Below are 21669 nucleotides of genomic sequence, written 5' to 3'. Positions count from 1 at the left end.
ATTATGAGGGCTATATAGATTTCCATGAAAAAAGGCCACATAGATAGGTCCTCTTTAGGCATTACAATGCTCAAAGAGATCAAGTAGTTGTTATGACATCTGCATGCCTAAGGTCATAACAACCAATTTTTCTTTTTCTTCTGTACAAAAGTTCTTTCTACTTTTGGAAAGGCATCTACAAACTACATGTATATTGATAGAGGAGCAACTGTAACCAGAAGTAACCAAGACAAGTCCCCCATACTCCTCCCGAAAAAAGGAGAGATATTGTTACTTTTAGAAGTTTCACAGAAGAAATTGACTAACAAACATGATCAAAACAAAACTCAAAGAAAAGAAAACAAAGAGAGACATTCTACAACCCAAAAACATCATCCAGATCTATGTATTAATATAACAAGCCTCACAAAGATTACATCATCAAACCAAGGACAATATTTTAGCAACTAACGAAATACTTTGTTCTGTTTTTCGGTCAATAGGTCATAGAACAAAATCTGAAGTTGCAATAGTTCCTATAAAACACCATTAATTGCTTATGAAGTCTAGATCATGGTGGCAAGTTGGCAACAACTACAACAATACAATATCTCTCTTATTGAGTATTCCCTTGTTCATTGTTTGTGTATGTCAGATATTCGAGAGTCTTAGTGTACCCACTGAACCATGCTTTAAACTGATATTTCATCTTCTTTACCAATCCCCTGGCCAATGCTTGTTTTCAGGTATTTCTTAGCTATATAGATGGGAATGAAGAGGAGTGATGCATTAAAAATAGCTCAAGATATTAACTCTTCGCTAAATGACTATAACAAAAGGTCATTTAATATATGTGATGATAGAAATAACTCTCCTATCAATTGTATAACTGACTATTTTTAGTTCAATGAAACATATTAACCTATAAAATAAATGTCATTGATTGGCTAACAAGGTAGAAGTTATTCAACAGAGAATTGCATGATAGATCTCAACATTGTGTGATGAAGCAAAATAATTTAAAAAATAATGGTTAAGGGCATATTAGATATTTCCATGAGGATGACCAAATGCTACACTTAAATTTTAGGAGTATCATATATATGACTCCTTGATTTTTTTTTTTTTAATTATACATTAATGCCACTCTACCCAGATGTGGAAAATATTTGGGACGTGCCAGTGAACAGGAAAAAAAATATCTTCCTTCTCACTTTTCTTTGGCAAGGACTGGGGCACAGGATCTGCTCAGTATTCATGTCCTTTCCTGATTTGTCTTCTTAGGCTCCACTGCAGTGGAAAGAGACAATTGGGTATTTCTGAAGCTGGTAACTGGATGCTGTCTGTTTGTCTAAATAAAATGTGATGTGCTGCTGAGTAGCACTTGTTAAGGTCAGTAACTTCTTGCTGTGGGGCACTAGTGAAGAACTGATTTTGGGCGTTTCATTGTTTTTCCACCTTTAGGTTTAACAGCTCCTTGTCTCTTGGCTCTTATGGTGTCAGTGCAGAGACGTTTTACGAAATGTTCTCACAGTTAATCTTGCTTTACAAGTGCATCAGCAATTGCAACTTCTATAACATGTTACTTTCTTGAGAGCTAGAAACTGGTCGATGTTACTCACACACTGTTTATGAAATCATATGATAACCGCATAAGTGCATATATCATATGGTTTCAGAATTGGAGATCTTAAATCAAGATTTTAAATCCCATGTGATGGAGATATCCTTTCCATGGAATGGGACATCCTACAATCCCGTCTTGTCCTGGCAATGGTCTCGATAGATATCCTTTTTCTCTCCCTCTCATTTTTTCTTTCTTTCTTTTGTTTTTCCTTATTTTTTTTCTATTTCTTCTACCTTTATTGTTTCCTTTTCTTTTTCTTTCTTTTTTTTTTATGTTTTCCTTTCTTTCCTTTTTTTTTCTTTTTCCTTTTCTTCTTCTTCTATCTCTTTCCATTCTTTTTCTTCTCTTGTCTTTTTCTTTCTTTCTTTTTTTTCTTTTTTTGTTTCCTTTCACTTTTTCCTTTGCTTCATCTTTCCTTGCTTGCTTTCTTTCTCTCACCGCATAGATGGGTTTTGGTGTCCCGATCCCATCAGGGTCCCATTTTCTCATAGGAATGGGATGGGACTGTCGGGACGCCCCTCATCCTGTGGGACGTAAAACCTTGCCTTAAATGAAACAAATAGTAATCATCAAAAGGATTTGTAAAGACTAGGAACATAGATGTAATGAATGACAAAATAAACTCTGTAAATGGCACAAAGAAAGGAATATACTTAGTGTTTGTGGGATTTGTATTCTTTTGTGATCATATAAACATCCATGCTTGAATGTATTAAAAGTATATGGTACCTTTTCTCTTTCTAATTTCAATTTATTGCTATTATTTTTAACATATAGTGTTGATACTTGCTAATCTTGTCCTTTCATACCATTTACTTGGAGAGACATGTCAGCTATGAATGCATTAATGGCATTTCTTAATCCAAGGTTCATCGAATTGGTACTGTGGGTCGTACCAGCTAGCGACTAACTCAGTACGATACAAGTTTGTACTAGACTTATCAGTGGGCTAGGTTGGGTTTTGCCCCAAGTATGACCAAAATTAACCCAGCAAGGCATGGCCTTTGGGCCTCCTTCCTAGGCTCGAGCATGGTAGCTTTGGGCTTCAGGCTAGGCTTCACCATACAAATTTTTCCTAATAACAAGCTATAGAAAAATGCTCTTCCTCCGATGGTCATGAGACGAAAGCTATACACTTCTCCATTCTTCTGCTTGACTTCAAATATAATCAAGGTTTTACGTCCTTGAAAGAGAGGAGGCATTCCAATTATCCCATCCCGTTTCTATGAGAAAATGAGATCGGAATTTTGAAACCCATCCATGTGGAAAGAGAAGAAAGGAAAGAAAGAAAGGAAGATGAAGAAAGGAAAAAAGTGAAAAGGAAGAAGAGAAATGACAGAAAGAGAGGAAGGGAGAGAAAAGGGAAAGGAAATAAGGAAGAAAGGAAAGAGAAAGAATAAGGAAAAGGAAAAAAATGAAAGAAGGGATAAAAAAATGAAAGAAATGGAAGATAGAAGAAAATGAAAGAAAAGAAGAAAAGAAGAAAAGAAAAATAAAAAAAGAAAAGAAAGAAGGGGAGAGAGATGGAGGATGCCTATCGGGATGCATAATTGAGACCGCTATTGGGATGGGAGTGCGGACATCCTGTTCCATGAAGATATCCGGACATCTTCGTCCTATGAGATTTAAAACCTTGGATGTAATAATGAAAAAATTTTTCATTTTATGCTGTATATAGTTCATTTGGAGCTTATGGTGTCTTTAATGATGATCAAAATAATAACTTTCATTCTTTTGAAGGGTCTTGGTGATAATTGCCATCTGTGTAGAAGAGCTTATGGAGATCTAAACTGAGGAGACCCCTGCATCAATTTGTTATAAGACAAACAAGAAGCTACAAAAACAACCCTCCGAAAATCCTAAAAATCTGAAAATTTTCCCGATAACCAATCAAAACCCTTGACCTTAAACAAAATACACCATCAATTAACACCACATCAAACTAAAATTATCTAGAAGAATGAATTGAAGCCTTTATATCGGTAATTGAAAGGAATTAGTGGAGAGGGGCATCGTACTTTCGAATTCTGAAGGTATCATTGGCCATTTCAAAGGAAGGTGAGGCCATTGGATCAGATGATGTGGAAGATGTGGTCCTAGGATAGGTAGAGCTTAGAGTCGAAGTCTTGGGGAGCTTCTTGAGGATTTGTCAGGCCATGGTGCCGGTGTTGCCTGTCATGTCATGGTGGCAAATTTGGCAAGGATCACCATCTCCTTTGCAAACATGGTGTAGGGCCATAGAGGATTGCCATGGAAGGAGGAAGGGCCTCTCTTTCTCTCTCATCCCTCTATGGCCTATTGTCAGGGTTTTGGTCGGGGGGGGGGGATTTGAGGCGAGGGCCAAACTGAGCAAGCATGGGCTAAAGCCTAAGGTTGTGTTTGGTAGTTAGCAATCTATCTAGATTGTTGGCATTTAAAGTGGGCCCACTGGATTGCTGTATTTGGTATGCTTTTTGGGTGATAATCTAGATTGCTTTGGCAATCTATATTGCCTTCCACGAGATAATCTAGATAGCCTTAGGGAGAGGTGGCTATGTAGATTATTATTTCTTTGGCAATATTGCAATAAAAATTTTAGACGACATTACCCCTAAAAAAAATCACAACCCATCGCCCAACCCTCCCCCCTCCCCACCCCCTCCCTCGGTGCCACTTGCAGCTCTGTGCGTGTGCCGCTCCCCCGTGCTCGCGGCTCCACTGATGGAGATGGAGATGACGTCAACACCGTCAGCGATGGTGCAGTCAAAGCTGACAGCCTTCCAATAGACCTTACAGGCCATGATCCGAGCCTTGGGGGTGGCAGTGTAGCTGGCCATGCTGGTGCGGAAGGCATGGCAGCCGGCGGTGGTCGAAGTGGTGTGGGTTTCGTGGCCATCGGCGTCGTAGGGAAAGCGGAACTCGATGGTTCCGTTGATACCGACACCACCAATGGCAACATTGGAGTCATGGTCTTTGGAGGAGCGGGTGCCGATGAGCTTATGGTTGCAGAGGGAGGTAGGGAATCTAGGTTCGGTCTCGTAGGCATCGCGCCAACGGGAGGAGATAGGGCCGAGGTTGCGGTTGGAGAAGCTTCGGCGCTTGGGCCAAACGCCTGTGCCAAGGATGTCGATGATGACATCGGAGCGATAGTCGAAGTTGGACTAGAGGCGGACCTGGGTGTGGAGTCTGAAGAATTAGGGGGAGCGGGTGGTGTGCAGTGGTGGAGGTGGTCTTCGAAGATGGTGAGGATGGCCCAGTGGTGGGTGAGTTCGACAGTGCGATCGGGGTGGAGGGAAGCGGAGAAGCCGTTGAAGACGGTGTTGTATACATGGAGTAGGAAAGGGTCACCGCCGTCGGCGAACGTTGGGGAGGCGTACTAATGGGAATGGGTGGGAAAAATGGATGGCTTAGACTAGTGATCCATGCGGAAGATGTACGTCCTCTTCTCGGAAGAAGCGGCAGCAGTTGTAGATTTTCGTTCCCCCTCCCCCCATTCTCGTGGTTCCCCACACCTCGGGGCTCACTGCTTCTCCGCACCACCACTACACCCACACTACTCCCGCTGCTTCTCATCTGAGAGAAACAAGAGCACCAGGGCAAAATTATTAGGGGTATTTTAGAAATTTGATTTCATATTACGGGTAATTTGATTGTCATACCAAACATGTCAATAAAGATTATCAATAATTTTACTGCAATATTATCTGTGTACCAAACACAGTAATCAACATTATTAGCAATTTAATGGTGGCAATCTATCTTGAAGGCAATTCACATTACTTTCCAAGATTGCTCGGTGATGCACCAAACGCAGCCTAATTATTATATGCTATGCTATCTATTAGAAGAATACCGGGCTTGGGTTGAGTCTTTCTAAACCTGAGCCCGGCCTATTTAATTGGTAGGCTCTAATTGTAGGCCCAACCTAGCCTGCCAAGCTTAAGAACAAGGCCTAGGCCCATTTGAAACACTCCAAGCTCAAGTGAGCTAGGCGTACCACTTGGGACTTGAACAGGTCTAGTTCGTACTATTGTTCTATAGTGTATGAAAGTAGGGAGAGGGAAGGAGAGAAAACCCTAGGGGCTTGGAAAGAAGGGGAGAAAAAGGGATGGGGAGAGGGGTGAGGGGTGAGGGGAGGAGAGATTGATCATACCTATTCATTGTCACCATCGTACATCATCGCTGTCGCACATCGTCACTATTGTACAATCTATTTTTGCCGTCGCCATTGCATGGTTTGATCAAGAGGGGGGAGAGAGATCGATCAAGCGAGGGGGATAGAGAAAGAGATCAAGGGGGAGGGAGATGGAGAGAGCTCGTGAAACCGAACTGTGGGAGGATCGGCATTTTATTAAGGGCCAAACTGTCTGGACCAATTGAACCATTCTGGTTCATGACGGGCTTGGTTTGGCATGGGCTGAACCTCCTGGTTTTGGATAGTCCAGTTAGCCTCCTTTGTGGTTGCAATGTTAAGTGGTACTGATGATATTTTGCACTCTAAATCCAATGTCAGTACAGCGTGTTTATTGACCTAGACATGCGCCAAGAAGTGTACTAACAAAATTCTTTCAAATTCACTTCTCCATCCATCCATCAGCTACTAGCAGAAGTTGACCATCATGTTATTTGGGAACAATGCTTGCATATAAAGGTCAATGCTAACCAACTTGGCCATATTGAAAATCAAGCATGTTTCCTCTTTTAAAGTATGTGATAGAAGTTGGATTATTGTCTCCTCAGGTGCATTAATTTCATAACCCAACATTTCCTCAGTTCAGTTTTTTAGTAGGACTTCTAATTCCAGTTATTTTCCCCCTATCTTTACCTATGGTGGCTGGTTTTAGAGAAGTAGCTTATGTACCGTTACTTCCCTCTTCCTATTGTGTCTTGTGTTTCTAATTTGGTATGCATCCAAGAAACTCGCTGGTTGTGTTTGCGATCTGGTATTTGTTTTGTGATCAACATGGGCATGTACAGTGTCCAGTCTCTCTATTGTTTTTTATTTTTATTTTTATAAAAGCACATGCCATCTTCCTAATCCTACTCAACACTTGATAAAACAGTGCTTTTATTGAAGAGACATGGATTTGTTTTGATTATGCTTCAAATGTGCTTGTTTGAGTTGAACCATGCTTTAGTTATTGGTTTCAGTTCCTCTTGATAATCTAATGTAGCTGCAAGTGTTGTTGCAGTGCTGCAGTCACTTTATTGTAACAGTGCAGTGTGAAGAGGGCTTTAAAGGACAAAATGCAATCTTAGATTCTGAATTTAAATTTAATAAGATCTTTTAAGTTGAACTTAAGAGTCTAGTACATGAAATAAAGCAAATTGCAGCAGTAATATAATTTAGATTTAGAATAACAACAATCATAAGAACTAAAAGTGAAAGATCAACAACTGAATTCAATACACCAATACGAAGTACATATAATAGTCCGAAAGAAACATTCAGGAATCAAATCTTTCCAAAATTATTAAAAGAAAGTGGATAAGTTTTGATGGAAGGTTAAGAAGGTAATAGATTACGGTGGTTACATGACATGTCGATGATCTTGGATGAGAAGGCAAAAGTTGGTGAAGTTCAAGATTACAACCTGTTGACCAGATGCGGGGTATTCATGACCACTAAGATTAGCAGCACCGCGGTGGACAAACTCTAGCACGGTAAGAGTGAAATGCAAAAGGATCCAGAAGAAGTGGAGAGGAAGGAGAGATCGATCCTAGCACGAGGAAGAAGCGACTATGAATCAGATGATAGATGGGAAGCCGTATGTAGAGAGAGGAGGATTTAGGGTTTCTGTGAAGTCTCTTTTTTTCCTCTCCTTCTCAAGATCCGAGAGCCAATATTTATAGCCTTCTTTCTTCTTGCTTTCTCTTTTTTCCCTTTTGATCAGTCCAAAAATGTTTTTTTTTCTCTTTCCTCTTTTTTTTTTCTTTTTCCCTTTGCTTTTCTTTCCCTTTTCTATATTTTTTTTCCTTCTGATTGGTCCAAAAATGCCATTTCTTCTCTTTTCTCTTTTTTCTTTCCTTTCTTGTTCTCTATCCATTTTTTCTTTTCTTTCCGTATTCTCTAATAAAAGATAAATCTGTTGGAGAATCATGCGGTCCCTGCAAATGTAGATTGGCATTCTTGTTTGGCTAAAAATAAACAAAAAGATTTGATTCCTATCCAATCTTTCTCAAAATAATTAAACTGGATTGAATTAAATACCACAAATGAAATAAAGAAAAATGATGACTTGACATATAAAATAAAATAATGGCTTGATGTGCTGCATCATAATCCCTAATGACTATATTTTAGGTTATTCCATACCTCCATGTTTATTACCTCTTCTGACAAGCTTTATTCTTCTCTCTTGCATGATGCATAGCTAATTAGAGACTAGGTTCTTCCAACTTTTTTGCGTATGCCTTCCCGTAAACAAGTAATTTTTTATGATCTTTTCTTTTCCTAAGTGTAGAATCTTTTCATTTTCATTTCTTTCCCTGAAATATGTGTTTCCTTCTTTACTGGTTGGCTTGAGCAGAGACAGCTTCCCAGGTTTCTGCCTCACTGTTGGTTTTTGTTTCATACATTATCTTGAATTCTAATAAATGCATGAATTCATCCATCTTTTATTACGATCATGTTACATTCTTTTTTCAGATATCAATGCCTTGTGCTGTTTATATATTCTTTTCACTAACTTAGTTTATCATACAACATTGCTTATATATACATCTTTTGTATATGTAATTCTTTTTCTTTTTTGGTTTAATGGTATTATCAGGTCATGTTTTATTCATTAGCAGTGGTGACATTTGGAACTGCTGTTCCAGCTGGTCAGTTTGTTCCTGGAATAATGATTGGATCAACCTATGGTCGGCTTGTTGGAATGTTTGTGGTTAAATTTTACAAGAAACTAAATGTTGAGGAGGGAACGTAAGTCTTCTCTTTATACTTTTGTTTTGCCAAAAACTAATTTTAAAATTTAATCTAGGTAAAACTTACCCATTCCAGACGGTACTAATTTAAGTTTGCTTCTCAACATGGAATATCTTACATGTCCCTCAAAAGGTCCAGAAAAAAAAGCTGTAAAATTTATTTTTTCAGTAACCACCAAGGTGGAACCTGGCATTTGGGCCCCAAATTAACACCTAACTCCACCTTATGGCACACTAAAAAACCTTGTTTGCAAAACCTTCCCAGAAGTTTTGGGGCAAACATGGTGGAACTCTTTCCACATGGTTGTTGATTTGGTCCGGTAATATTGGAAGATGACATTTAGAAGTCGGGATGCTTATGGTTTATAGTTATGGTTTCCTGAGCTTTGAGTTTTCTAACATCTTCTGATCATACTTATGCTTCCTCTTTAAGAGGAGAAGTATTAATATGCATCATATTTGTACTTAAACAAATTTAACCTAAAGTTTGACTTTTTTTATCCAGGTATGCACTACTCGGTGCTGCTTCTTTTCTTGGAGGTTCTATGAGAATGACAGTTTCTTTATGTGTTATTATGGTTGAGATCACAAACAACTTGAAACTCTTACCCCTGATCATGCTTGTCCTTCTAATATCAAAGGTGCATTCTTTGATTTCATGCCTCCTACAAATATGCAGTTCATGAATGTGCTAAATTACTTTTGTGCAGGCTGTTGGTGATTTTTTCAACAACGGGCTGTATGAAGAGCAAGCCCAACTGAGGGGCATCCCCTTACTTGAATCTAGGTCAAAACAGTACATGCGTACTATGACAGCAAAGGAGGCATGCAAAAATCAAAAGGTAGTGAAACATGGGCTTTGAAACAGGTAAGAAACTTTACTTTGTATATCATCAGCTTCAACTTAGTGTTTTTGCTTTGATGACACGACAGGTTGTCTACTTTTCTCGTATTGTTAAAGTTGCAGACATTGTTTCTATTTTGCGAAGCAACAAGCACAATGGTTTCCCCGTGAGTCACTACGGTTCAAATTTTTCAGATTTTTTGGGACACATTTTGCTGCCTGCTATAATTTATTCCATGTGATGTGGTGTCCAGGTGGTAGATCATGGACAGAATGGAGAGACGCTTGTGATAGGTCTAATTCTTCGTAGGTAGGAAGTTGCCAGCATATGCAGTTCTTGCATTTCGTCTTTGATCAAATGGTCAAAATATGTTTTAAATGTTTTATGTCTGCTGATTTTGCAGTCACTTGTTGGTTCTTCTACAATCTAAAGTAGATTTTCAGAATAGTCCTTTTCCTTGTGATATCAGAGGCATATCCAACAGGTGCATGTCTTTTCCGTGTGAATATTTTATCTCCTTTGTGTGTATGTAGTTGATGTAGTATCTCTTTTGTTTTGTCTAGGCACAACTTCAGTGACTTTGTGAAGCCTGTTTCAAGCAAAGGAGTGTCCATAGAGGAAATTCATCTCACTGAGGAAGAACTGGAGTTGTACTTAGATCTTGCCCCTTTTCTTAACCCTTCTCCTTATATTGTGCCTGAAGATATGTCTTTGGCAAAGGTGAGTATACTTATATTTTGCTTAAATGATGTTTATTTTTATTGGAAGGTGAGTCAGCATATTTTGTATATTTACAAACCTCATTATCTTGCCTATGACAGGTATACAATCTTTTCCGGCAGTTAGGATTGAGGCATATATTTGTTGTCCCTCGTGCTTCTCGTGTTATAGGTTTAATTACTAGAAAGGATTTGTTAATTGAGGTAATAAGCTGAATGACTCTCTTCAATCATGTTAAGCATTTGGAAGGATTGTTTGATTCAATTATCTTCTCTTTTGAGAACTGTAATAATCATGACACTGGAATCTTGCTTTCTGGGATTACAGGAGAATGATGACTCAGCAATCATGGAGCTCCAATCAACTAGTGTAAGGTCTTGATGCTACTTAACCCATACAATATCTCTTCTAGTTTGTGAAGTTGTTTGCGTTGTTGAAGAATTTTATATTGATCATCTCTGTGTAAATTTTTAATTATTCCTTATGTTTCACAGCATTATATACTGATTCAAGGTATGCTAACAATGAAAACTTGCATTCTGCATAACTTATATTCTTCAATCATCTCCATTGGGTAGATTAGCGACCCTTTTTTAAGAGTATTGTATTCCTAGATGATATTATTTCTGTTCTTAGACACAGGTTATTTTCTTGCATAAACAGCAGTTCTTTTTAGTGAATTTGCATTATTTTCTTGCAAAAATGATTGTATAAAAGGACATGGCCATGAATATAATTTTGAATAAGATGAGATTATCTGAATTATAGCTGATATTAACTTTCTTGAATCTGATGCGGGTAACATTTCTGATACTTGAATTAGTGCATGAACATGTTTCTGGAAAAAACTGAATTCAGTGGAGTTTGTACTACATAAACTGGAACTGTGAGTTTGTACGAGATAACCATGAACTGCATGAGTGTCTGGGAATTATGTTTATGAAAAATGAATTTGCATTTTCTGAACATTTGCAAGTTTTGTGATTTGTGAGATTAAATGTTGCTCCATATATATTGGATTGTGAAGATTTCAACAGAACTTTTTATTTTTTAAAATAAGTTTACTGGCGCTGCTATTGTTTGTTTATGTTATTAAATGTCACATTGGCTATGCTGCACCTGTAATTCCAAATAGCAACAGTGTTGGTCAATCATTACATGTAAGATTGCACCTGTTGAGGAGCAATGATTCAAATTTTTGTATGTTAAGTCTATGGTTGAGAAAAAGTGTCAGCACTTCCATCAACCTTGTCAAAGCATGCTAAACTTTTGGCCACAAGGAATTTGGTGATCTTAGGCAAATGTCCTTGCACTAACTTTTTAGAATGATAGCAAACATGTAATTTTTTATAGTCTCTTGGACTCCATAATTCTTTGTAAACATAAACTTTTGTAGAATGGTACGCTCAGCTTTTGGATAGTATACACAATACCCCAAATCATTAAAAGAATCTACAGTTATTATTGCATTTTAATCAAAATATATTTTCCTAGTACCATCTTTTAAAAGGTATTATTTTTTTCCTTTTCATGGGGCCAACTGCCTAGGTTGTCTTTAAATGTGAGGTCAGCTTTGGACTATGTTATGGTTCGGGTCATATATTGAAAGAGCGCACGTTGTATTGTATTAGGGTTGCCTTTGTTACAACATAATTTGTTTGTCTTTGGGTTTTGTATTGATAATTCATCATCCAATACCGTGCCTTATTTGGATGATTGGTTAATATTACTATTTTATTTGTGAAGAAAAATTGTCATTTTACTCGTGTTACATTAAGGACTCATTTGGTTCGCGGGAAGAACTTTGCTTCTCAGGAAGTAACTTCTTGGGAAGTTATTTTCTGAGAATATGATTTTGATATGTTTGGTTGATGGTGAGAAAGTGACTTATTATAGAGTGGCTTATGTTTGGTTAAGCATCCATGTTCCTGAAAAAACTGTGTAGAATACCTATTATATCCTTAATAGATATAAGATCATATCTTTTTACTCATAAATTTTATATAAATAATAATATTATATTTATATTAATACAAATATAATAGGGTTTTGCTATGGTGCTCCTTTATAATATTTTATTATAAAGGACATTTGTGGTATTACACATTATTATTTTTATATATTTTATTTTTTTAAAAATAATATTTTATATATTTTTTTGTTCCTTTCTTCCCTCTTCCCCATGGTTCCTCCGTCTCCCTTTGCCCTTCTCCCAGCCCAACCCCCCTCTAGCGCCACCCCCACCCCCCAAGCCGCTGGCCTTGCGCGCCTGCGGTCACCCCCCACCCTTTTGTGCCCCCCATGTGCGCTCGCTGCTTCTCCGGTCATCCCCCACCCCCACCCTCTTGTGCCCCCAACCCCCGCCGGTGCGCGCCCGCTGCTTCTCTGCACCCCACCTTGGCCTGCAGCTTGTTTGCCCCCCCACCCGTGGTCCCCCCCGCCTCTTGCAGCTTCTCCTCGCCCTGCACCCCCACCCCGCCACTTGCATGCCCACAGCCCCCACCACCTGTGGCTCGTCTGCCACCACCATCCCATCCGCTATCCCCCCATCCCCATGCCTACGGTCACCACCCTCTCATATGCAATCCCTATCCTCCCCCCCCCAACGGCGGCGCTCACCGCTGCTCTATGCCACCCATCCCCCAGCGCCCCTCCCGGTGCGCACTCGCGGTTCCCACCCACCATCCTTCTCGACATGCACCCGTCCCCCCGTTGGTGGCCCGCGACTGCTCTACGCCACAATCCCCCAAGGAGAAAGCTTTCTCAAAAAAAAAAAAAAATCTAACATCAAACGATCCTGATTTTTAAAATATTTACCGCACCAGCCATGCACATTGGGATTTAGTCCATTGAAATTTGAGTGGTCCATATTTAATCCGACGATCAGGAATATATAAACAGTAAAAAGACTAAGATATCCTTTGGAGCACCATTGCAAAACCCAATATAATATTAATATATTATAACATAACATTAGATCATAATAATTTATTATATTAATATAACACTAATATATATTAATATTATTTAATATAGTAATAATATTTTAATACAATAAATTTATTGATATATATAAATATAATATAATATTAATATAAATATTAAAATAATATTAAAATATAATATAATAATATTAACATTATATTAATATTCAGTATTTCATCTTAACCATTATATTATTATTCAATATTTCATCCTAACCATCCATTAATGTTTGCAAAATCTTAGCCATGGATTTTAAAAGGATACTTTTGGAAAGAAAAAAAAAGCCATCAATTCTCATCCTATGGGAAGTTCCAAAATCCACCTCCCCCATGGGCTTTTACTTTCCATGAAACATGGGAAGTGTCTTCCCATGGGAAGAGATTTTTCTATTCTCTCTTAAAACTCCAACCAAATAAGAGACCCCTTCTCCGCTTCTTAGGAAGTGCATCTTCCTCCCTCTACTTCCCGTGAACCAAATGAGACCTAAATCTCATGATAAACATGAAGCTGATAACCTTTTTCCTAACAAATTGCTTATTCAAAATTTTCTGTTGATAACTTGTGGATATGACTTGCTTTCTACCTAAGCACTCCACATTTCCTAGAGGTTTTTGCAAAACAAATTTAATTTCATATCTATGGATTCTATAACACTATTCATTTTTATTCAAGGTCAAGTTCTCTATAATGAAGTGTTTTCACATCATTTTGTGCTTCTATCAAGGAACTTCTTTCTGCTCTTCCCTGCATTATTTAAAAAGGCTTCAAATTTTGGCTTCTTATATTTGCTTGTGCCAGCTAAAAGTGGAATTGGTTTTGCCAAAATCAGCAAGTTTCGACCTGCTTTGATGAAGACTATATAAATCTGTAGTATTTCTTATATTACAAAGTAGATATCTCCGAAACTCTAAAAGAATGTTGCTGGTCCTTTGGTTAAGTTCCAAATGTAGCTTCAATATTGTTGTCACTGTTTTCTTTTCCAACAAATCAACACGGCTTATGCCATTCCCAGCCTTGATAAAAGCATGTCAAACTATAAAATAATTCTATATATAATTTATAAAGCGTGCCCAATCAGTTTTGAGAAGTCTTAGATGATTATGGTCATGGCTCTTTGTGACTGATGAATATTTGAATAGACAGTTTTTTGTATTTTTTATTTCTGCTTGAATAATGAAAACATCAGTGTGTTTATTTCTTGCTTAATTTATTTTAATGAGTGTCTGCATGCCAGGGAGAGCCTTGATGCAACAGTAAGGTTGCTTTGATGTGGAGGTCAGGTTCAAAACACGGAAATGGCTTCCTCACATGCAGGCATAAGGTTGTGTACATTTGACCCTCCCCATGAGCCTGCAGTACAGGGAGCCTTATGCACTGGAACACCCTTTTTTAGTGTCCATGGAACAGGATTATGTATTTTCTTTTGATTACTTTTGTGTAAGGAAAAGAATAGATAAAAAACAAAAAGCTATAAAGAGACATACGCACATGCACGGCTGCGTAGAAACACACACACACGCCCCCACCCCCCCCCCCATCCTATGCATGTGGCTGTATGCATGGTCATCATTACACATGCAATGAGTGTTGTAAACCCTTTATCTATTAAAGCTCTCTTTCTCACCTGTGCACTTCTTATTCTCAGTTAATGGTGCCACTCTTATAATTTGTTTGTTTATGATTAGGAAGTGGATTTTGATGCGCTAATTAGGAGCATGGAGGTGATGATTGGGTAGAGTAGGAAGTTTACATGCATAGATGCAACCTTCCACACTACAGAGAGAGAGAGAGAGAGAGAGAGAGAGAGAGGATTAAAGTTGGGAGAGAGTGAGGTGTTAGGTCATCTTCCTCACTAATTAAGATGTCACGGGGGTCTGATATGTAGAGAGAGATCAAGATTCTGTGTACAACATGAAGTGGATGAGATCCACCTTGATAGTCTCTTTTGCCTCACCATTTTTGTGTAAAAACTAAAAGCCTATGTTACTTGAGCTATCCATTTGAACTAGATAAGATTAGGTTAGACATGAAGATCTTAAATCTAATTTAAGGGGAAATAGGATGGAGAGAGGTTATACTACATAGGGGCATTCTAGGTGGAAAGCTAAATAGGGGGAATGTATTTCTTGTATATTTACAAGTTATTTTTGTATATTAGAAAATGTAAAAGGGAGGTAGCACTAAGTGGAAATTCTTAGTGAATGAGGATCATTCAAGTCAACTCCAAATAGCTGGGAGAAGGCTTGGTGGCTATTTTCAGATAAGGATATTTGCAGAATTTAGAATTAATATTTTTTAAAAATATAAGGGTTAAGCCAGTCAAGGTTCTCAGTTTCGGTACCGGTGGCCATTTCGGTCGGCCGGCGGCACGGTCTGGTATGGTTCCATACCAGATCGGACTGGCGCAAACTAATAAAGGGACAAATCGAGGAGGAGAAAAAGAGAGAAATGGAGGAAGAGAGAGAGAGGGTGGTCCACTGGAGAGGCCGCCGGAGGGCCTTCGGTTGGCTGCCGTGGTCGTCGGGCGGCGTAAATGCTGCTTGCGGCTCTGCGGCATGAAATAGGGGTGATCATCCGTTTCACGGACTTTTTTAAAAAAGTCCGACAACAGTGAAGTTGACAATGGATTTTCCGGCTTCACTATTTTTGGATTTTTTTAAAAAAAAATTGAAATAGTGAAGCCGGCAAATCGATTGCCGACTTTATTGTTTTTAAACTTTTCAAAAAAAATTCTAAAAAAGTGAAGCCGGCAAACCAAGTGCCGGCTTCACTGTTTGTTTTTTTTTTAAAAAACGTGAACAGGGGCGGTCGCCCTTGTTCCGTGTTCGTGACTCTGCCCGCGCTGCATCCGCCGTCCCATGGCCACGGCGGCCATCCAGAGACCTCCAGTGACCCCTCTGTCATTTCTTCTTTCTGTCTCCGGTGGCCTTCCCTTTTGTCTCTCTCTCTCTCGCTTGTTGCAGCAGCCCTATCGAGCGAACTGAGCTTCCAGCGGTCACAGAGGGGCACCACTGGCTTCCGGCGGCCTCTCCCTCTCCTTCTCTCTCTCTTCTTTTGTTTTCCTCTCTTTCTTTTCTGGCACCGGCATGTGCCGTTTTCGCCACCGGAACCGTCCCAGTTCCCCGCCGGTCCGGTTTGGCATGCCTCGAATCGTCCGATTCGGGGCAGTTCTGAAAACCATGAAGCCAGTATTCTTTTAGTAGGATTGGAACCTCGCCGGCAGTTTAGGGCGGTTCTGAAAATCATGAAACCAATATTCTTTTAGTAGGATTGGAACCTCGCCCAAAGATGCAAAATTAACAATGGTCTTTTTTACATTAAGGTATTATGATTTGGCACATTTAAAGTACCTAATATATATCACAAGATCTCTTTTGCACATCAAGTTGATACACAATTAATGGTACCAATAGAGTAAATGTTGGTAAAATATGCTATAGGTCATATAAATTAGTTCAAACCAGTGATTTAACATTTAAAACACAGACCATGTCAACTGATTTGGATGCATATAGACTTTGATCATGTTTGATCATGTCGATTTTCAACTTACAAGTTCTACTGATTTTAATTTATATGACTGAAGCTGTAGAAGTATACTAGCTCAAATTTTTTCTCTTTATGAGTGTATGTATGTACATAAGTGTCTATGCATGTTTCTCTGCAAATGCACAAAATTTAATGAATCTTGAATGTTTTGTTGATTTTGGGTTTAGGTTGGAAACTAAAAATCAAGGAATGATCCTTCCATGAAGATGTTGGCTTCCCTTGTCCACTCCTTAGTGCAACTTTGCTTGAATAATTGTAGACCTTGAAAATACTTTTGCATTAGCACAAATCTTGTGTATGTTGTTCTTTTCATGCTTTCCAAGGCCAAGACTCTGAACAAGATGGATATGGTTCCATAATAAAGTTGATTCAATTTTTTTGACCCAGATTGTAACAATTGTATCAGAACAACCTTTTCTTTTTTTTTTTGCCTAAATCAAATGAAACATTCCCAAAGTTATACTTTACTGTTGATGCTTCTATATTTTGTTTTCATGGAAATCCAGAAACTTTGAGGTGACTTTAAAATGTTATCTGACATTTTCGTCATGATCTTTATCCTAGATTTAGAGGGCGGGCTTTGGCACGATGGTAAGGGGGCTCTGACGTGACCTTAGTATCATGGATACAAATCATGGAAACAGCCCCTCTGCAAGTGGGGGTAAGGCTGCATACATTCCCTTCATAGACCCTGTAGTGGCAGGAACCTTGTGCACCAGGATGCCCTTTTATGTTTATCTTGGATTCAGGATCTGCTTCTCTAGGAATTTTGTCCTACATTACAAATGATTTTCCTCCACTTTGCCCCAATTTAATCTCTCCCACCGCTAATGTTCTTATTAATAACTTATTTGAGATCACCACACATTTACCACATCCTCATCTCCACCAAGCTTATCATAGTTCTCATGTGTTCGTTTGCTTCCAAATGTAGTCCTTGTGAAAATTTATTTTGAGTTTGATAATCAAACAACTATCTGGAGTCATATTTCTGCTTCAGACTCAAAATTTCATCTCAATCTTCATCCTTCAACATTAGAGAAACCTGCGTCCCTCAATTCCATCTCTGGATCTCAACATGCTACTAAAATTGCTGCTCTCAATATTATATTTTCTCCTTTAATTGCAGGAGTTTAAATTCTAAGTCAATGACCATCTCGACTTGAGAAGTACCATACAATTTTTTACTTTTTAGACGTCAATTGCTTGGATAGCTATGCCTGTACCTGATTTTCAAAGCCTTTTTGTATTAATCTGGGCAATTTTCATTTCATCTGTTTAATGTCCACTGCACCTTTCATTCTTCACACTCATGAACACATCTGTGATTGTTGTATTGGTCATAGACTAGAAGTGTTTTGTTTTGTTTTTTTGTTTTTTTGTTTTTTTTTTTTTCTTAATGGCTGTTTGCGTAAAGTTAGTTGGATCTTCATTGGTGCTACTCTAATTAAGGTCTTTTTCAGTTCAATTTATGTAGTATTATGGTTATTCTGGATTTTTTTTTTTAATAAATCTGACTTATATGTCGATAAGTGTTAAGGGACTCTAATGCATACTCATATTCTGTTAGTGTGCATTGTGTTAATGCATACTGCTTTTCGTAATATCAACCTCGAAATCTTGCGTGCAAAAAGCATGTGTTGTACCTCATTTTATTGATTATCCTTCTACCAAATTATGAGGAAGAGCTGAGTCATGGTACTTGTATAGCAATTACATGTTGTCATTTTGTCATTTGTCATGACTTATTGGCTAACATGTTTTGGATTTTATTTATTTATTTTGTGTATGCATACTAAATATTATGACTTTATTGGTTGGCAGATCGCAACAGCTAGATAGAAGAACGATGGGGAGACATGTACAACTAGAGCACCCACTACTTGATGGTATTCTTACCCAAGAATAATTTGAGCATGTTACTCACACACTCGACCTTTCAGGTTTTGCACACGAGTTAATGCTTCCGTCGTTATATTCAGTATACACGAGTACATTTCTGTCCATTGGTCCTGGTAAAGTGTACAATAGGTACAAAATTGTAGCAAATGGGGTCTGAGGGAACCCATAATTGATGATATGGTGAATATAAGCCACTGTACCAAATGGGGCCTGAGGGAACCCATAATTGATGATATAGTGAATGTCAGCCGCTGTAAGCTCAGACAACAAGAAAGAAATCATTTTTTCACATCTCAAATATTGTAGAAAATATATTACCAAATTTTCAAAATCTTTGTTGGTGGTCTTGAACATTTTCAGTGGAGCTACTATTTCATTATGTTGTACCATATGTGCTTGCCTGAATTCTGTTGTGGTTCCATTGCTGATGAACAACTGTGGTGGATTTTGAGACATCACGCGAGAATTGAATGGTTATTTGGAGGTGCAAGGGAATGGCTGATCCTTTCATTCTATCCTCCTAATATTTTAGACTGCGGTTGATTGCAGGATGGAAAACTGCAGCTAGAAAACCAACGGATGGTGCCCCTAACCTTGGTATCTCTATTTCTTGATCCCTGGGATGAAGTAAAAATACTTTTGGTTGCGTTTGTAAAACCAAAAACTTCAGCCTGGATAACCGGTGAATCTTTACAATTGTGAAAAATGTTTGGTGGAATTATGAAACAAACCACCTCTAATGCATGATTTTAGGTTTTGGTGTTCATGAGTGTACCTAATCATTGGTGGTTTTGTCACTGGATGTGTGACGGAGAGCCAACTGCTGTGCAAATTGTTTAGGTTTATGCTTTTTGGTGTGCTTTTGCTGGAGGTGGATCAATGCTCGTGCGATGGGAAGTGAAGCTGTGTAGCGGGAGGTCAAGTTGTCAAGGCGGGCAGTGTCGGTTTGGTTTAGTTTTTTTTTTTTTTTTGTTGTAATCTCGAATACTTGGTAGCGGAGTGGCTAGATGTTGGCCCCTCGTGTTTGTTGTTTTCCTTTTTCTTTTTTATTTCCCTTCTTCATTTGGTCAATAATGGATTCAAGGTGATCGCTCGCTTTTTCCTCCCTCCCTCCCTCCAAATGTATGTGGAATGCAGGTTTCTTCGGTGCCATTCCAGTGATTGCCGTGGTTGGGGCCGAAGCATGGGTATTTTCTGTGGGGTGTTGTTGTTGCTTGGTCTTTTGCTTTTATGAGCCACAGCTCTGGGTTGTTATTAGTGGCTAGATTTTGTACACCTCAATTAGTTCAGGACTGCTCTTTTCTCTTCCTTTTGGCCATTTTACTCTTTTTTTTTTTTTTACCATTTTGTACTTCACAAATAGTGTATAACTTAAAAAAAAAAAAAAGAAAAAAACTGTTTTTTTTGTGTTGGTACATAGCCAAAAAAAAAAAAAAAAAGAAACTGCTTGCGTGATAGGCAATCGCACCCTTTTGCTGTCTATTTGAATTTACCCTTTATATGTCACCCTCTTTAGAAAAAGGATTAACCCGTCAGAAGAATAAAATAAGATAGATATTCCTCACTTGTTAATTTACAATCTACAATGGATATTTAAATTAGAAGAGATTTGTCTTGCATTTCTAATAATATATCCATTTTATCTTCCTTTGATGCATTACAGTCATTTTTATGCTTGGATGTTCGTTTTCTTTTTTAAAAAAAAATTCACTCAAAGTAATCTTATTATGAATGATTATATGATCCTTAAATTTATATTAATTTTAATTGAATACTAACTTTGCTTTCATCTAAAGTAAAAGAAGTGACAAAATATGCACTTGGTTTGATGAGTCAATCTAGTTAAATGGATGTAGGTAATACTTTAATATTAGATTTGCTTATCTAAGCAATTCTGGTTTTTTTTTTTTTTTTGTGATTAAACAAAATATTTTAACTTTGTGCTCGACAGTTTGGATGCTATTATTAGTTAATTTTACCACCAAACCTAGTTGACACATATGTCAACATTAAGTTTTTAATTTTGTAAGACAAAAAAAGATATTGCCAATATATTTTTCTGCATATCTTGCTTATTTCTTTCAGAAGAAATGTTGCCACTTTTTTGATAACAAGTGATCCGAGTTCGAGTCCCGATGAATGTCAGGGCTTCGATTAAATAGCAGGATACGAATGATCTGGAGGGAGCTGATCCTGACGGTCTGGCATGAGTATTGGAAGTAGTTTCTGATCCGCCAGATCTCAATGGTGCTGGAGTGACGAACTCATCCATTGAGTTCACTCATATGGTAGAGAGATGATGCCCTTCTTCAAACTCACTTTTTGAATCGAACATTATCCAGTGGAATTGGGATCCTATGGTCACGTCCAGGGGAGGTAGCCACGTTGGGATACCCCCCCTCCAATCCCTTTTCTTTAAAAAAAAAAAAATACTTCCAACTTAGGCTATTTTTTTCATGTTAAGATTACTATTATAACAAGAAAAATGCTCATATTTTTTCTAAAAAATATTTATTATTACAATTAAATAATAAGGCCACATGTTGAGGCAATAAATTGTTTTCATGTAACCAACAATAACTTCTCTATTCCATGCAAGTGTTTTACCATTTCCCAATTTATAAAAAGAAATTTGGCCGAAAAGAAATTTAAGATCTCCCAACTTCTTTGCGCTTGATTGGATGGTCATGTATCATTCTTTCGAAGTCTAATAGATACAACAATAGGTTGCCTATGAGTCCCAATTTTGGTATTTAGTTCAAAATTGTTGCAAGAAAATATCATACATCTGTCAATATTATACAGCGCATGTTGTGTCAAAGAGAGACATTAGTTTAAACCTTTATTTTGCAAGGAAATTTATTGGGAAAAAAGACTTGGAGATTTTAAGCGTATGTCATACTCCATATGAACCCTTTCTTTTTTTTCTTTTATCCCGTCATTCCTTCTAGTGTCTCTACCATTGTTTACCTTCTTATCCTTTTGGATCTACTATTGCTTTTCAATACTTGATCTTGCTTATTATTCAAGAAGGATACTAAAATTAGCCATTAGCCATATAAAAATTTCGATATTAAAGTGAAAAAAAAGTGGAAAAATATATTTTTATCATAAGCAAAGAAGTTATTTCTTTTTCTTTTTCTAAAAAAGAAAAGA

The 21669-nt window shown here is 37.9% G+C and overlaps 1 protein-coding gene and 1 non-coding gene across 10 annotated transcripts in view; both read left to right on the top strand.

The window, feature by feature from the left end:
* The window catches only part of LOC105032466 (chloride channel protein CLC-d), a 63446-nt gene extending 44602 nt beyond the window's left edge, over positions 1 to 18844 (top strand). For 3 of the 9 annotated variants that reach the window (XM_010906920.4, XM_073248033.1, XM_073248037.1), the window contains 10 exons: positions 8359 to 8510; positions 9018 to 9153; positions 9223 to 9354; positions 9446 to 9523; positions 9611 to 9666; positions 9761 to 9841; positions 9921 to 10077; positions 10179 to 10280; positions 10405 to 10451; positions 18436 to 18844. In XM_010906920.4, coding sequence (XP_010905222.1) covers positions 8359 to 8510; positions 9018 to 9153; positions 9223 to 9354; positions 9446 to 9523; positions 9611 to 9666; positions 9761 to 9841; positions 9921 to 10077; positions 10179 to 10280; positions 10405 to 10451; positions 18436 to 18520 — 1026 coding nt within the window. In that variant the 3' untranslated portion in view covers positions 18521 to 18844. Of the gene's footprint in view, positions 1 to 8358; positions 8511 to 9017; positions 9154 to 9222; positions 9355 to 9445; positions 9524 to 9610; positions 9667 to 9760; positions 9842 to 9920; positions 10078 to 10178; positions 10281 to 10404; positions 10452 to 14296; positions 14384 to 17175; positions 17273 to 18435 lie in introns of those variants that run through there. The other 6 variants (XM_073248034.1, XM_073248035.1, XM_029261026.2 and 3 more) reach the window with 6 other exon arrangements.
* On the top strand, positions 3304 to 3406 carry LOC114912816 (small nucleolar RNA Z159/U59). Its single transcript, XR_003798721.1, has one exon. It is a non-coding gene; the product is annotated as a small nucleolar RNA Z159/U59 (small nucleolar RNA).
* Positions 18845 to 21669: the final 2825 nt, after the last annotated feature.

The sequence above is a fragment of the Elaeis guineensis genome, chromosome 13 (genome assembly GCF_000442705.2).
Source record: "Elaeis guineensis isolate ETL-2024a chromosome 13, EG11, whole genome shotgun sequence".
Classification (NCBI taxonomy): domain Eukaryota; kingdom Viridiplantae; phylum Streptophyta; class Magnoliopsida; order Arecales; family Arecaceae; genus Elaeis; species Elaeis guineensis.
This window is presented reverse-complemented; position numbering and strand designations above follow the sequence as displayed.